Source organism: Seriola lalandi, unplaced genomic scaffold, assembly GCF_002814215.2.
Source record: "Seriola lalandi dorsalis isolate HSWRI2012SDOR001 ecotype SW California unplaced genomic scaffold, Sedor1 jcf7180002054567, whole genome shotgun sequence".
Taxonomy (NCBI): Eukaryota; Metazoa; Chordata; class Actinopteri; order Carangiformes; family Carangidae; genus Seriola; species Seriola lalandi.
Window position 1 is genome coordinate 16,848 of NW_019525120.1, and position 13,795 is coordinate 30,642.

Here is a 13,795-nt window from a genome sequence, read left to right on the forward strand (position 1 = left end):
CAGACAGGTTTATTGAATGGTATTGATTTGTTACCAGTTGGTCACCTTTAAACTGTCATTATACACCTAAAAGAACCACAGCAGTCATAACTTTTTTTCAGCTTTATTGTGTCCTCTTTGTTTTTGTTTAATGTTATGTTTTTCTTTTTAAATCATGTGCTATAGAAGCAACCCTGAGATGTAGATATCATTTTTAAATGATCAAATAAATGTAATCACTCAATTAACAATATCATTGCACAATGCTCAGCAGCATTACCCATAATATGAATGAATGATCCCTGATTGAAGTATCATAAGTGAACTGACATGTTCACGTGGCCCTAGGTCTTCATCATATCACACACAACCACATTAAGCTTTCAAATGTGCATGAATGCATGTCGCACATGTAGTTAATATTGCAGTTTCCAGGTTATTAGGTTGAACTACTTAAATCCATTTATATCAACAAGGGTAGACAGAATATTAGGAACACATCCCAGTATAACGGCTTCAATGGAATTTTTTTAACTGCCATGATATAATGGTGGGAATAGATGGTATATTCAGTTGTTCCATGGTACGAGTTAGGAGTGTAATGATTCTGAAACCAAGACAACAAAAAAACTAATTTTTCATTTCACAATTAACACTATAAAACACATAAATCACAAATGTATTATTTTATTTAAAGTTAGAACCTATTTTGGTCGAATCATGATCGAGTGATCATACCTGCGGTAAAAGTTAGGCTAGTCCGCTGAAGATGGATAATAACGCTGATTTTGCAGACCCCCAGGCACATTCATGTCAACAATGTGTTTTTTTTGGTATCAACTGAAGGTATGAACTGAATAGTGGCTCAAAGATCGAGCTCGAACCGTTGATTTGGAGAATCATTACACCCCTATTACAAGTAATATACCATTGTACTGGTCATGAAATAAAAATGTCAAGCATTCCCAGCTGCTAGCTTCTTAATTGAATATCTTTAGGATTTTGAATCTATCGATTTATTGCAGGGCTGTTGTATTAGTCTGCATTAGTTATAGTATGTGTCGCTAATTAACCTGGCAACTGAGTGGACAGCAGTTGATGCAGTTGTTTTCAAAAGCTGAAACATTCCCCTCACCAGTGTTTCCCAGTCTTATTTGTCCCACCACCGTTTAATGATCAACCGAAAATATAACATGTAAAGACTCAGTTGATCCCCATTTCGGATGATAAACCGAGACCTAGAACCGTGGTGCTAAGGCAAAGAAGAAAAGACTGAACAGTTCTGGTAGACAAAGACACAACAGGAACTGCTGTAGGAAGTGGTGAGCTGGTGGTTGTAGTGATGTTCGCAGGTTGCGTGCTGTTGTCGGCCGTTGTCCGGACAGTGTAGAAACAGGAGCCTACATTACCCACCCGATCCACAACCAGCAGCTCCACATCAGGTGAGCAGCAGGACGCGCTGTAGGACACCAATGTTACGTTCTCGTTGTCAGCGGCCAGGCTGGTGTTCATGGTCCCGTTGCCTTGTCTGAGGCTGATGCGGTCGACGCCCGTCCCCTCAGGCCCATCAGTCACCTGAACAGAGAGCTCCCACATCGACACACTGCAGTTTGCAGAGCAGTTGGACTGTTTGCTGAGCAGCTTACACACTGGCAGAGTGAAATCAGTCACCTATGAGGAGAAGAAAAAGTCGATAAAGTCAACTAGTTTTACATCAGCGATTCAACCAGTGAACACTATGATGAAGAGATTCATTGAGCTAAAATGATCATTTGCTGCCTGAATGTTTATTGAAATGTGCTTTTCTTCCTCTAATGCAGAGTTACCGTGCGGAGGACAGTGAAACGCAGTACGACATAGTTGGTATCATTGCCCCCCGGTGCGTTAGCCTCAATGGTCAAGGTGACATCAGTACCAGATGACGTGTTAGAAGGTGCTGTGAGGTTCACTGTACCATTAGCACTGCGTCCAGTTTCCAGGGATAAACTGGATGGGAAAGTTGACATAAAACCTTGGTCATTTGTAGCTTGGATGCTGAAATTTCCTCCTGCACCACTTGTCACCACAGAGAAGGGAACAGAAAGTGGTATTCCTGGAACCAAGATACTGTCTGAATCAGCCTAAAAATGAAGGAAAATGGACAATAGTCAGTATCAGTTGTAAAATTCAAAGTTCAGCCTATTTTAAAAAGCAATCATAGGTTTTAGATAGATGCTTTTTTACTTACAGCCGTAACAGTGACAGAAGAAGCCCTGATACTGGTGGATGACTGCCTTTGGAAGGACACTGTTGAAGCTCTGGAGGAAGCATTGCTGTTCTGCCCCTTTATGAGCACCACAAACTCAACTGATGGTATCCTGTCAAACTGAACTAAGAAGTCTCCTCCAACCTGAGCCTCCACACTGCCATTAACCTTCCCTGCCCCCGATGATTCAACTAAGATGACTTCTGTCAGTATGGCGGAGTCACTCCCGGTTATTGTCACACTCAGGCTACCGTTGACACCTGCAGGAAAAAGAAAAAATCAATTCAAGTACAGTATGTCTAAATTGATCAAATTATTTTGGCATATCACAAATTTCTGGGTCTTTACCAGCTCTGGGACGATTTTCTAAGAGACCAAAACCTCCAAATGGGCCTTGCGACACCTCCAAAAAGTCAAACAGGAAGTCAATGGAACTCTCACCTGCAAATAAAAAATTGCAAGGAAAAAACAGTGATTTGGATAAAGCAGCTATTCAAGGTAAAGGAAAGTTATACCTGGAATAATAATAAAATATAAAGTATTTTTTATTATTATTATTTATTATGTGATTTAACCATATAATCACGGAGGCCTCACCTACAACCTTCAGAGTGTACGGATTTGTTGACACCATTTTAATTTCCCACAGTCCCACTTGTGTGTTTAGCCGCAGAGTCCGGAAGTTTCCCACCAACTGGGATGTAATGATCAATGATCCTGTCATGTTAGCACTGTTCTGAGAAACACCTAAGAAACAACAAGAAACGAAGCACACTGGTTAATGGGCCAAGAGTTCAACCAAGTTCATTGTTTTAACTATCAACAATGACACATCACCTGCGGGACTGATGAGAGTAAAGTCGACAGAGCTCCCAGTGATGTAAATTGTGAGGTTTCTTACTGACTCGTCAACTGTGAAAGTGAAATTTTCGGCCTTCCCTGGGCTCCTGGCCGCCTGTAGCAGAGTTACCTACGAGATTAAATGAAACTGGTGACACACCTGATTTTTTCTTTATTTAGTCAGTGGTGATGCCAGTGTGAGCATTTTGTTAATACCAGAGAGGAGCTGGAGGAATCTGTTATGATGTTGGTAGCCTCGAGCAGCTCACTTTTAGTGACTTCAATAGCCTGACCTCCTGAAGCCTGAGCCAGGTCTCTGTACAGCTGTGCAGCTGAACTCCCCATCCGACTGAGCTGTTGTTGTTGGTTGTTATCACTCCGTCTTCGACGACCAAACACAGTGCCAGTAATCATGAAGTTCACCTGAGAAGAAAACATGTGACTGAGAATGTCAGACAAAAAGCCCATTCACAGGGGCTTTAAGTTTATCATAAACAAAAATATCTATAATCTTTGTTATTTTTTTCATACATAATGAAAAAATGTTCCCAATAACTCCATACAAGGACATTTTAAAGGACAGTCAAATCTACAATAAGATAAATGCCAACGTTAGATATCTAGCTAACATAATATGTCACATGACAAGTAACCAGCGCATCAGCATTTGCAGTTAATCTGTGAATGTCTATTTCTTATCTGTCTTTGTCAGAGGCCTGTGAATGTTTTAAACACATGAAACCACTCGCCACTGTTTGGGTCCGCTCTATGAGTGCGATCACTGTGCTTCTCAGGTGAACGTCTTTGGCAGGTGCATCAGTGAAGAGGAAGATCTCAGAATTTGAGGGAGCACCAGTTAAAGCCAGCTGTATCAGGGAGACAGGACATGAGGAATAGTGTAAATCAAACTTTTTTCATATGACCAAGAGATTTTCAATAAGTCTCAAACACATTACAGCACCTGAAGTCCTGAGAGACTCATTTCTGGAAAATCTCCTCCATCAAGTGCTGATAGTGAATTAATAGCATTCTTGAAAACTTCTGGGTCTGTAGTCTTTATCAGTGGTCCAAAATCTGGGATTCAGGTGGAGACAGGAGAAAAAAAACATGTTTTGATTCTTCATCTTGTGTTCTCACTTATTGCTGGAACAACAAGAATACAGCAAATACAGCAAATACAGCAAAAGTCAACTGATTGGTTTTGTGTTTAGCAGAAAAACAGGAAGTAAACTAATAAACTCAACAACACAAACATCACTTTACTTCAGAGGAAAAATAAAATACAAAATATTGTAAAATCTCATGGGGAATTGAAATCCTACCTGGATCATTGAACGGTACAAGAATGTAAAGTGAAGGCTCCTCATCTGTTCCCACTTTACTGTTGATTATAGAGGAAGTGACAAGCCTCACTGTCGCAATGTCATCAGCCATGCTCCCCGTGGTGTCAATCACAAAACAGAGAGGTTTACCTTTGATTATTCCCATCATCCTGAAGGATGAGAGAAGTCAGAGTTAAATAAAAAACTAAAAAACTTTGTAATTCACCTCATTATAGTACATACAGTAACTGTAACTGAAAGATGCAGGATGAGTCTCATACTGGAGGAATGGTCTGTCACCAGCAGCCCCTCGAACGTCCTCCAGTAGCTCACCGGTTGCAGCTATCGCCACTCTTGCTGCTTCAGCATGGAGATGTCCATGACTGGATTTAAACTTGTCCTTGTTGATCCCACCTTTAGGCTCAATCTTACTTGTTTGATCAATTCCTCCTCCATGGCTGCATTTTCCTGTTTACAGTTAGAAATAAGAACAAAATGCTACATACAGATTTACACGTCTCTTCTGCAGAGAATACCACACATATCTTAATTTACAGTAACATTGTTCTGTGTAAATATGTGTTGTTTTTTTGCCAAGTATGTGTGTATGTCATTTGGTGTATTGCTAAAAATGTGGAATTATGGCTGTCTTGGGGCCCATTATGTTATATTAAACAAAAACAGGGCATAAGATTCTGATCAGGATAGAAGACTACGGCCCAGTTTATTTAAAAGAATGCTTAATTCAGTAATAAAAACAACTACAAATTAATATGAAAACATTTACCTTTAGGCTTTGTGGAGAAAACAGGTACAAAATCAAAATATCCCGAGGTAAGTATCTTTTCGTCTAGGATATCCTCCAAAATGTTGTTAGTGCAGTCGTCTCCATCACAGTTGCGACATGTCTCTCTGCTTTTATCTGTTGATTAGTTTATATTCAACTTGATGGTTGTTGGACACAGTAAGCATCAGAACAACGAAATGCAGTTGCACATCTGACCACATAAAGCCAACAGTGTAAAGTAAATATGTACATCATTTTAAGAAGAAACACAGAGACCAATGAATAGCAGTATAATGAGTGCAGATATATACAGTATTAAGAGAAAGCAGCGTACAGTGCAAGAGGACAATATGTACATTTTTGAAGGGTAGTGTAAGTACAATCACGTAGCTAAAATGATCATGGTGATGATGAGCATCATGTGCATTCTTCTTTTGTTAAGACATCCAAACACACACTGACATTATATGATCCTTTTACCTGCTATGTTCCCAATGCTGGTGCCTGATTTGATCAGATTGGAGTTTGGACGCTCGTTTCCCAGTTCCACCCAGTTACTGTGACTGTAGAAATCCTACAGAAAAAGAAAGTAAGACAAATTCATTAGTTATAACAAGCAATATCAACTTATATTTTAACACAAATATAACTTTACATCAATTAGCAGCCTTGTAGTTACATTTATTTCTTGATTCATAAAATAACTGTTATGGAAACATAACCATTAAAAGAGAGTACCTGTAAAGGGTGTAATATTATTCCCAATCTTATTCTCGATGTCAAGAAGTTATTTTCCTTGTTGTTGGCCTTCACAGCTGACAATCCTTTTGTGATGATTTCCCTTCCCTCAATGAATTCTTCATTGTCAAAGTGAAAGCTAGCACTGTAGAAAGTAAATAAGTCTACTCCTACATTCGTGTATTTGATTAACCTGATGGCTCGGCGGAAGCTCTTGGATGATTTTGATGCACATGCAGCAGCAACAGACTCAGCGGTAAACGGCTGTGGCTACACACACACACACACACACACCACACACACACACACACACACACAAACACATTTTTTTTGCAGACTGAAATCACATTAATTGTATTAATATTACAGTGGAAAAAAAACCCTCTTTAACCCAATTTAATTTGGTTGAATTGAATTCTTACAGGAAAAGTGAAGTCTTTGCCTTCAGCCAGGGCCAGGGCACGGCACACCTGCACAGTGGTATTTAAGAGCGCTCTCTCAGTGATCTCCTGATGGTTCAGAGATTCTCCTCCAAATATATCAAATGCATGAGCTCCAGTCTGCAGAAGCAGGAGACACACCACAGCCAACCCAGACATCACTGCACCACCTGTGGGATAGACATGAGGAAAAGAATAAAAAACAGAGCTTATATTACTGTTTATCGTAAGTGACCTAACATGAGGCAAACGCTATCATAAAGGTCCGTTCTTACCCAGGTAGTGTCAGGTGGCAACAACGCCAACAGTCAACAAGTTTATCAGACCGTCTTGCTGTGGGATCACACTTCCTACAACGCTCATCAACATGTTGATGGTCCGTCTCATGGGTACAGTATTATACTATAGTATTACATGGGTACTGAGTACTCATGAGTCAGAACATACTACAGTATTACATGGGTAGTTGATTTTGATCTAAACTACACACCTGTAGAGTTTTGTGACTGTATCTTGCATGGCTATCGCAGTGATAAGATTTCCCCACAGACAGACAGAATAAATTGTTTTGGTGCTATAAAATAACAATAACAACAATAATAATAATAATGATAATGGGTTTTAAATGATTATACTTTGTGTAACATAGTACGTCATTACATTAAATAGGTATTGATTTATATGAAAAATGATATTAAAATCTAAAAGTCTGATTTCTTTCAAATTGTACTTTTCTTTTAACATTAACAATAATCGTCAAATAGAACTACTGTACCTTAGGTCGTGATGTGGTCTCATACTACAACCTATTGTAACAACTTAATTTATAATAATGCTCCACGTGTTGGGTGGAGTTATAACTCTGCTGTACTAGTTTGACCAGTTGTCTTGCATAGTTTTGTGACTGTATCTTGCATGGCTATCGCAGTGATAAGATTTACCCACGGACGGACGGACGGACGGACGGACAGACAGACAGACAGACAGACACCTGACAGTGCTCAAATGAAAGTGAAACATAAACTTGACTGATTGCACTCCAATGTTCATATTCAGATGACAAATCAAACTCAAAATTGATTTGGCTTTGGTTGGTTTTGGTAAATACCTAAATGGTAGCCCTTGTTATTTGCACCTGTATGAGAATTGCATAAGCATGTATAAGCAAAACAAACAACCAAATACAAGACCAGTGAATAAATTATTTTGGTGCTAAATAATAATAATAACAACAACAACAATAATAATGATAATGATAATGGTTTTTTAAATGATTATACTTTGTGTAACATGGTACGTCATTACATTAAATAGGTATTGATTTATATGAAAAATGATATTAAAATCTAAAAGTCTGATTTATTTTAAATTGTACTTTTATTTTAACATTAACAATAATCGTCAAATAGAACTACTGTACCTTAGGTCGTGATGTGGTCTCATACTACAACCTATTGTAACAACTTAATTTATAATAATGCTCCACGTCTTGGGTGGAGTTATAACTCTGCTGCACTAGTTTGACCAGTCGTCTTGCATAGCAACATCAAGGTTATGATTTGTAAATGTTCAGAACAATACATTGTAAAGACATACATTGTCATTTTTTTGTCCTCAGTGTTTTCTACTAGAAAATGTAGGTCCACCTCAAATGGCTTGTTACTATAAAAGCATATGCCTCATACTGTTATTCTCATAATGATCATAAGAGTTAATCTATGATCTTGACATAACAGGCTTATTTACTTGACATAGCCTTTTTTTTTTTTTTTAAATCATTGTAGCAGATTTTGATGGGTCAAAGTTTTTCCTAACAATAGCTGCAGAGGAAATGTATGCAATTAGTTTTTAATCTATTTTTCCCATTTATTTGTGTGTGTGTTTGCCTGTCTTTCAGAACATTTGTACGGCCACATGGGATTCCTGAATTTTACCCTACTTTTTACCCTTTTTAATGTGAACTCAGCTACTAAATGAAAAAGAATTCCTGAATCTGCAAATACATATTTTTCCCTTTGGTTTGTGCATGTGTTTACTCAGAATCCTCTGTGTGGGAGAAAGTGATAAAAGTAATAGTAGTTTGTATGTTGTTTGACCAACATCTTCATATTCCTCATGATGACATTATAGGGGCTGAGGGCAAAACAGAAACGTTCAGGCACTAACCACATACAAAAATGCAGACAGACAACATCCAGATTGTCTGGTCCGTTAAAACCACACACCTCTCTGCTGCGTCTGTTTGAATTCTTTCATTTTCATTTCTCATGAATAGGTTGTACTAGAAACCTGTTAAAGTACCTGACAGCAGAGGATGGTACAGTGTGTGCTACAGTACAATAAAATGACTGATAGAGGACAATACTCCCATTCCAGGCTACTAGTGCATCTTTACAATTTAAAATACTTCTATAATTATTTCCAGATTTTTTAAACAGAGCCACAGGAAAGGTCAAACAATCAGTTGAACTGACCACAAGTGGACTCCGGTCAAGTTGTAGATCAGGTATTTATATATACAGATATATAATATTTTTCCTTTTCAATAAATTTGCAAAAATTTCAAAAATTCTGTTTTCACCTCGTCATTATGGGATATCAAGTGTAGATTGATATTATTATATATTCTCTTTTACTATATTTTAGCATAAGGCTGCAACATGAAAATAAAAATGTGAAACTAATTAAGGGGTCTGTATACTTTCTGAAATCACTGGATATGGCCTGTGTTTGCTCAGTTTCTATCAGAGCTTGTGTTTGCAGTAAATGATTTATGGAGGGAGGAGAAAGAGTGAGTGGGGGGGGGGTCTGAGAGACAGCAATTTACCCTGTCTATCCTCAAGTTCACTTTTTTATATTTCTTTGGCAATCACTGAAGACTTCTCTTTACTCTTTGTAACAAAGTGGAGAAACGAGATGACTACTGAGAACGTCAGTCAACTGATCAGGCTGGACCGTCACGCTCATGCATGAAGCTACAAGGCAGGAGTTTGTCAAACATGGAGGGCAAAGGTTACTGCCGACATCACAGCGAAACGTCCCAGAGAAAACATCAGATTTGAGGCTGAACTAGGATCTCTTGTATTCGCCAATGGCGGTATTTGTATGGGACTGTTTCTTGTGTTTTCTCCCATCCCTGTTACTTTTCCTGCTGTGTCTGGCTCTGCGCTGGCCCAGAGCAGGATGTTGGACAAGACTGACTGTCAGGGCTGCAGAACCCAGGTTCATCTGCAAACCCACTGCGCTGGCCAAATATCTGCTCCGGCACTGTGGCTCTCTGGCCAAGCCGAGATTGGCCCCGTGGCCCAGGGGAGACCCCCACCTCCAGACTCTGTCCAGCCTGCTGTGGGGACAACATGGAGACACGATACAGTTCTCTAGAGATAATCTGTTACTGAGGGACGGGGGAATCGTAGCTGTGGACTGGGCTGTGGGGACGGGAGTGGGTGAGGCGGTTGGGAGAAAGAGGTGGGAGGGGAGGAAGGAGTATCACTCAGGGGGAAAGGCGCTGGGCTACTTCACCTCGACGCCGCCTGTCCTCCTCCTGATCCCTCAGTCCTGGGGAGGGATGACCCCCCACTTAAAGGCGCTGTGCCACCAGGCCGTGCGTCAGGGCTTTTATGTGGTGGTGTTTCACCCTCGAGGCACAGCGGGATGCCCCCTGACCACAGCACGACTGACTGAGTTTGGAGACCCAGCTGATCTTGAGCAGGTATAGAAAGAAAATGTGTTTTAGCATGTAATGTTTTTGGGAAAGTATTTTTATGGTGTATGTTTATGTGTTGAAACAGTTAGCTAATTAATTAATGGACATTAACGGTCCAGTATTTGCCAGGCTTACCCCATTTTTTCAGGTGTGATGATCCACTGATCTTTTCTGTTTTATATCATTGTAAATTGATACCTTTGGGCACTGGACAGTTGGTTGGACAAATTAAGCAACTTAAAGATGCCACTTTGTATTCTGGGAAATTGCGATTAACATTCACTATTTATTTAGTTTTTGTTATTTCAGTAAATCATTTGGAAAAATAATCAACAGATTAATGTATAATTAATCATACACAATCTCATTTTAGTGTGTTGGCATGCTAACCTTTGCTAATTATAGCTAAACATAAGTGCAGATGAGGCTGATGGGATAGTTTTCAATCGTAAAACAAAGTATTGGAAAAACTGTGCTTTGACGACCTCAGGGCCCCGGGATCAACATTAGAATTCATAATTTGGGGACCATGAATGTCTGAACTAAATATCTGGGAAACATAAGGAAATCATTCAAATAGTTATCGTTCTGTTTCAATCTGCACCAAAGTGATTCAATGCTTTTTTACCTTTAACCGACACTGATGGCATCTTGGATGTCTTTCATTTTCAGGCGGTGGCTTATATCCACAGCCGCCACCCATCCTCGGTGCTGGTTGCAGTGAGCGAGGGTTCAGGCTCAGGGATTCTTCTTTCCTACTTGGGGGAGCATGGATCAAGTACATACCTGACAGCAGCTGCAGCAATCTCACCTGTGCTTCAGGGCCAGCTGTGGTTTGAAACAGCCATGCCTCCTATTTATCGCTGGGGGGCGCTGTTTCACCGGAAAATGCAGCTCAGAAGGTGAGAGATATTAAAGTAGAAGGAAAATGTATCAATAGTAGTTACAACAGTGATATGAATGAAATATGGACATAATCAATGTTTTTTTCTCATGGCTCCGGTGTAAGGTACGCAAATTCCTTCAGAGCCGTCCTGGATGTGGATCGGGCCCTCGGCTCTTCCTCCCTCAGAGACTTTGAGGAACGGCTCTTTTGCTCCTCAGCCCAATTTCAGCAGAGATCCTCTAGACCTCCAGCAAACCCTGGGCTGAGCTCAGGACCTCATTCCCCACAGGGCCTGGCACCTTCAGTGGCCTGGGCTCTGGGCGAGAGGGCTTACCCAGCCAAGGACTGGGACAGCTACTGGGAGAGGAACGAACCACTGAGAGATGCAGATGAGGTGGCCGTGCCAGTGCTCTGTATCTGCAGCCGTGACGACCCTCTCCTTCCGCCGGCCTCCACGTTGCCCATCCCCCTTTTCCAAAGCAATCCTTATTTCCTCCTGGTGTTGACAGACAAAGGAGGGCACTGTGGATTCACTATGGAAGGCAGAGAAGAGATGGAGGGAGCTAGGACTGAAAATGACGAGGTGGAGGAAGCCAGCTGGAGTCACAATGTGGTTCTGGAGTACTTCAGAGTAGCGGCTGATTTCCTGAAAGGAGAGGAGAGGAATGGAGCAAGATGGGGTGGTCCGCTAGGAGAATACAGTCAGGCTGGGCAGAGGAACAGGATCGGAAACATGGCCCCTCCTCGCAGGAGGAAAGCCACCATGACGAGGAGACCAAGACCACAGGCGCCTGGACAGAGCAGGGTGGACGCAGAGGAGGGGAACTTCACCTGGAAGAGGTCCTATACACGCTGAGGAGAAAGAGATGGTGGAGGATGAGCTCTGCAGAGAAAGACTTAATCGACTTTGAGGACACATGATCTTTGGTAAAGACAAACGAAAGTGACAAAGCTTCCCTTATCAACATTTAGTATTTATCTCAACATTGTACTTATTAAAGCAACAGGTTTTCAAGCGATTTAGCTGCCAGCTGGTTTAAGAAAACCCCCCGTGAATGAAAAAGAGATTATGCAAATTGAACAAGCAGTCTGAAGACGAATACAACTTTTTTGGCCGGGCTTTAAACAAAACTGTCATGTTACATTATAATACCTCAGGCATTTATGACAAACAGTATAAAGAATCCAATATTTAGGCTACAATTAAGAGTTTTGTAAACTTTAAATGCTTTTACTTTGTCATGCTCCTCACACACAAAACACCATAGGACAAAGAAATATTAAAATTACTTTATTACAGATGATTCTTTATCCAGTAGCCCTCTTCCAACAAAAAATAGTAATTACAAACAAAATATTACATTTATCCCCTAAACTTTGTTTCTGAATTTCTTTTATACATTTTAAATCACTTTGTCATCTGTAAGGAATAGCTTTTCTCTTCTGCTATGCGACATTCAGCTTTTTGCACAATCTATACAATTTAATACAGTTTAATACAGGTCTCTGGACCAGGGAGAATAAAACAGCAAGATCCACCAAATGACAGGAGAGACAAAAGGAATACTGATAAACAGACTGTACAGAGACATAACCCTGCCTCCCGCCTACCCTCGGCCAATGGCAGCCGTCCCTCAGCACACTGAGGGGGATCACAGTAGACTCTTTGATCTGGTCAATCACTTGTGCAATCAGTGCAACTGATCCAGTTCAGAGTGACCAAGGTCTAAAGCTAGACTCTGCCCCAACTGCCTCAAAAAACACCTGGGAGTTCTAGTAAACACAAGAGACAGTCTAAAAATCTGCCACTCGTTTGGCCCTCTGCAGACATCACCTGAAAAATAAAATTAGCCTTTCTGGTATTAAAAGGAAATAAAACACTAAAGAGCTGGAAACGAAGTTGATAAAATATGATGGGTACAATGCAATACTTTTTGAAAAGAGAAGTGGGACCACCACATTCTGTTTTTTTCCCCTGTGTTTTCAGCCATGAGAAACAACAGATCTATAAGTTGAGTTCAGGGTGGTAAGGTTTAAAAAAGGCAAGTGTGAAAATGCTTTGTTTATAATCAGGACTAAAGAGGGCGCACGTTTCATAAATCCGACATAAAAGTCAAAATGATATCAGTGGACCCCACGACATCTAAGAGTAACCCTATCAAACAACAGATATATTTTCACTGTCTTGTGCAAGAATTTGGAAACGTTTTCAGGTTGTAGAGTGCACTAAAAGTGTACGCAGCCAAATATTTTAGAATTCAGTAGCTTTTCAGATTTTATAGATCTTTAAAAAGGATTCTTTCTTTTTCGGTGTTATTATAACCTTCACTTTAGGCTAGTGAGTCTTCTAAAAATCAGTCTTCTATATTGGGTATCATAATGTCAGTAAAATATAGCCTATGCTACAGCAAAGGCTACACCTAACTAGATTTCAAATTATGTGCAAAATCATCCTCACTCAGCATTAAAACAAAAATGTTGCCATTTACTCGAGGCAATCTGACCTGGAGTTGTGTTGTTATTATTCACAACAGAATATCTGTAACAAGTTTCAGAACTCGCAGCTGCAGGTAAGACAGTGAAAACCCAGCGGCGCTAAAACATCTGGATACCGCTGGTCTAAAACCACGTCACTGTGTCTCCATCACAACAAGTTAATTTGTCTTTGATTTGTCAATTAGATTTCCATATTTTCAAATTCAAAATATACAATATTAACAGGTTTCCTGTACAATCCACCTCTGAAATCATATAATGCAAATTCTCTGCATTTCACAATAAGACTTCCACCTTTATCGCTATAATCCTTCTTTTTTTTATATATAGATTTATATAATACACATATTATTTAT

General features: G+C 40.1%; 2 protein-coding genes across 3 annotated transcripts; one reads left to right on the forward strand and one right to left on the reverse strand.

Annotated features, from left to right (window-relative positions):
* Positions 1–87: 87 nt before the first annotated feature.
* On the reverse strand, positions 88–7,182 carry LOC111662683 (von Willebrand factor A domain-containing protein 7-like). Of its 2 annotated transcripts, none has more exons than XM_087176705.1 (16): positions 7,127–7,182; positions 6,334–6,521; positions 5,912–6,181; positions 5,654–5,747; positions 5,174–5,308; positions 4,668–4,854; positions 4,387–4,556; positions 4,026–4,138; positions 3,814–3,930; positions 3,281–3,487; positions 3,062–3,194; positions 2,822–2,971; positions 2,573–2,665; positions 2,207–2,484; positions 1,806–2,099; positions 88–1,650 (listed from the first exon to the last, which is right to left on the reverse strand). In XM_087176705.1, the coding sequence occupies exons 2-16, from the start codon at positions 6,508–6,510 to the stop codon at positions 1,183–1,185; spliced, it is 2,886 nt and encodes a 961-aa protein (XP_087032831.1). In that variant the 5' UTR covers positions 6,511–6,521; positions 7,127–7,182; the 3' UTR covers positions 88–1,182. The 2 variants fall into 2 exon arrangements, with proteins under 2 accessions (XP_087032831.1, XP_087032832.1); XM_087176706.1 differs by lacking the exon at positions 7,127–7,182 and adding an exon at positions 6,627–6,648.
* Positions 7,183–9,152: 1,970 nt separating this feature from the next.
* LOC111662684 (protein ABHD15) lies at positions 9,153–12,242 on the forward strand. Its single transcript, XM_023416627.2, has 3 exons — positions 9,153–10,063; positions 10,730–10,959; positions 11,067–12,242. Exons 1-3 carry the CDS (start codon positions 9,443–9,445, stop codon positions 11,797–11,799), a joined length of 1,584 nt encoding a protein of 527 aa, XP_023272395.1. The 5' UTR covers positions 9,153–9,442; the 3' UTR covers positions 11,800–12,242.
* Positions 12,243–13,795: the final 1,553 nt, after the last annotated feature.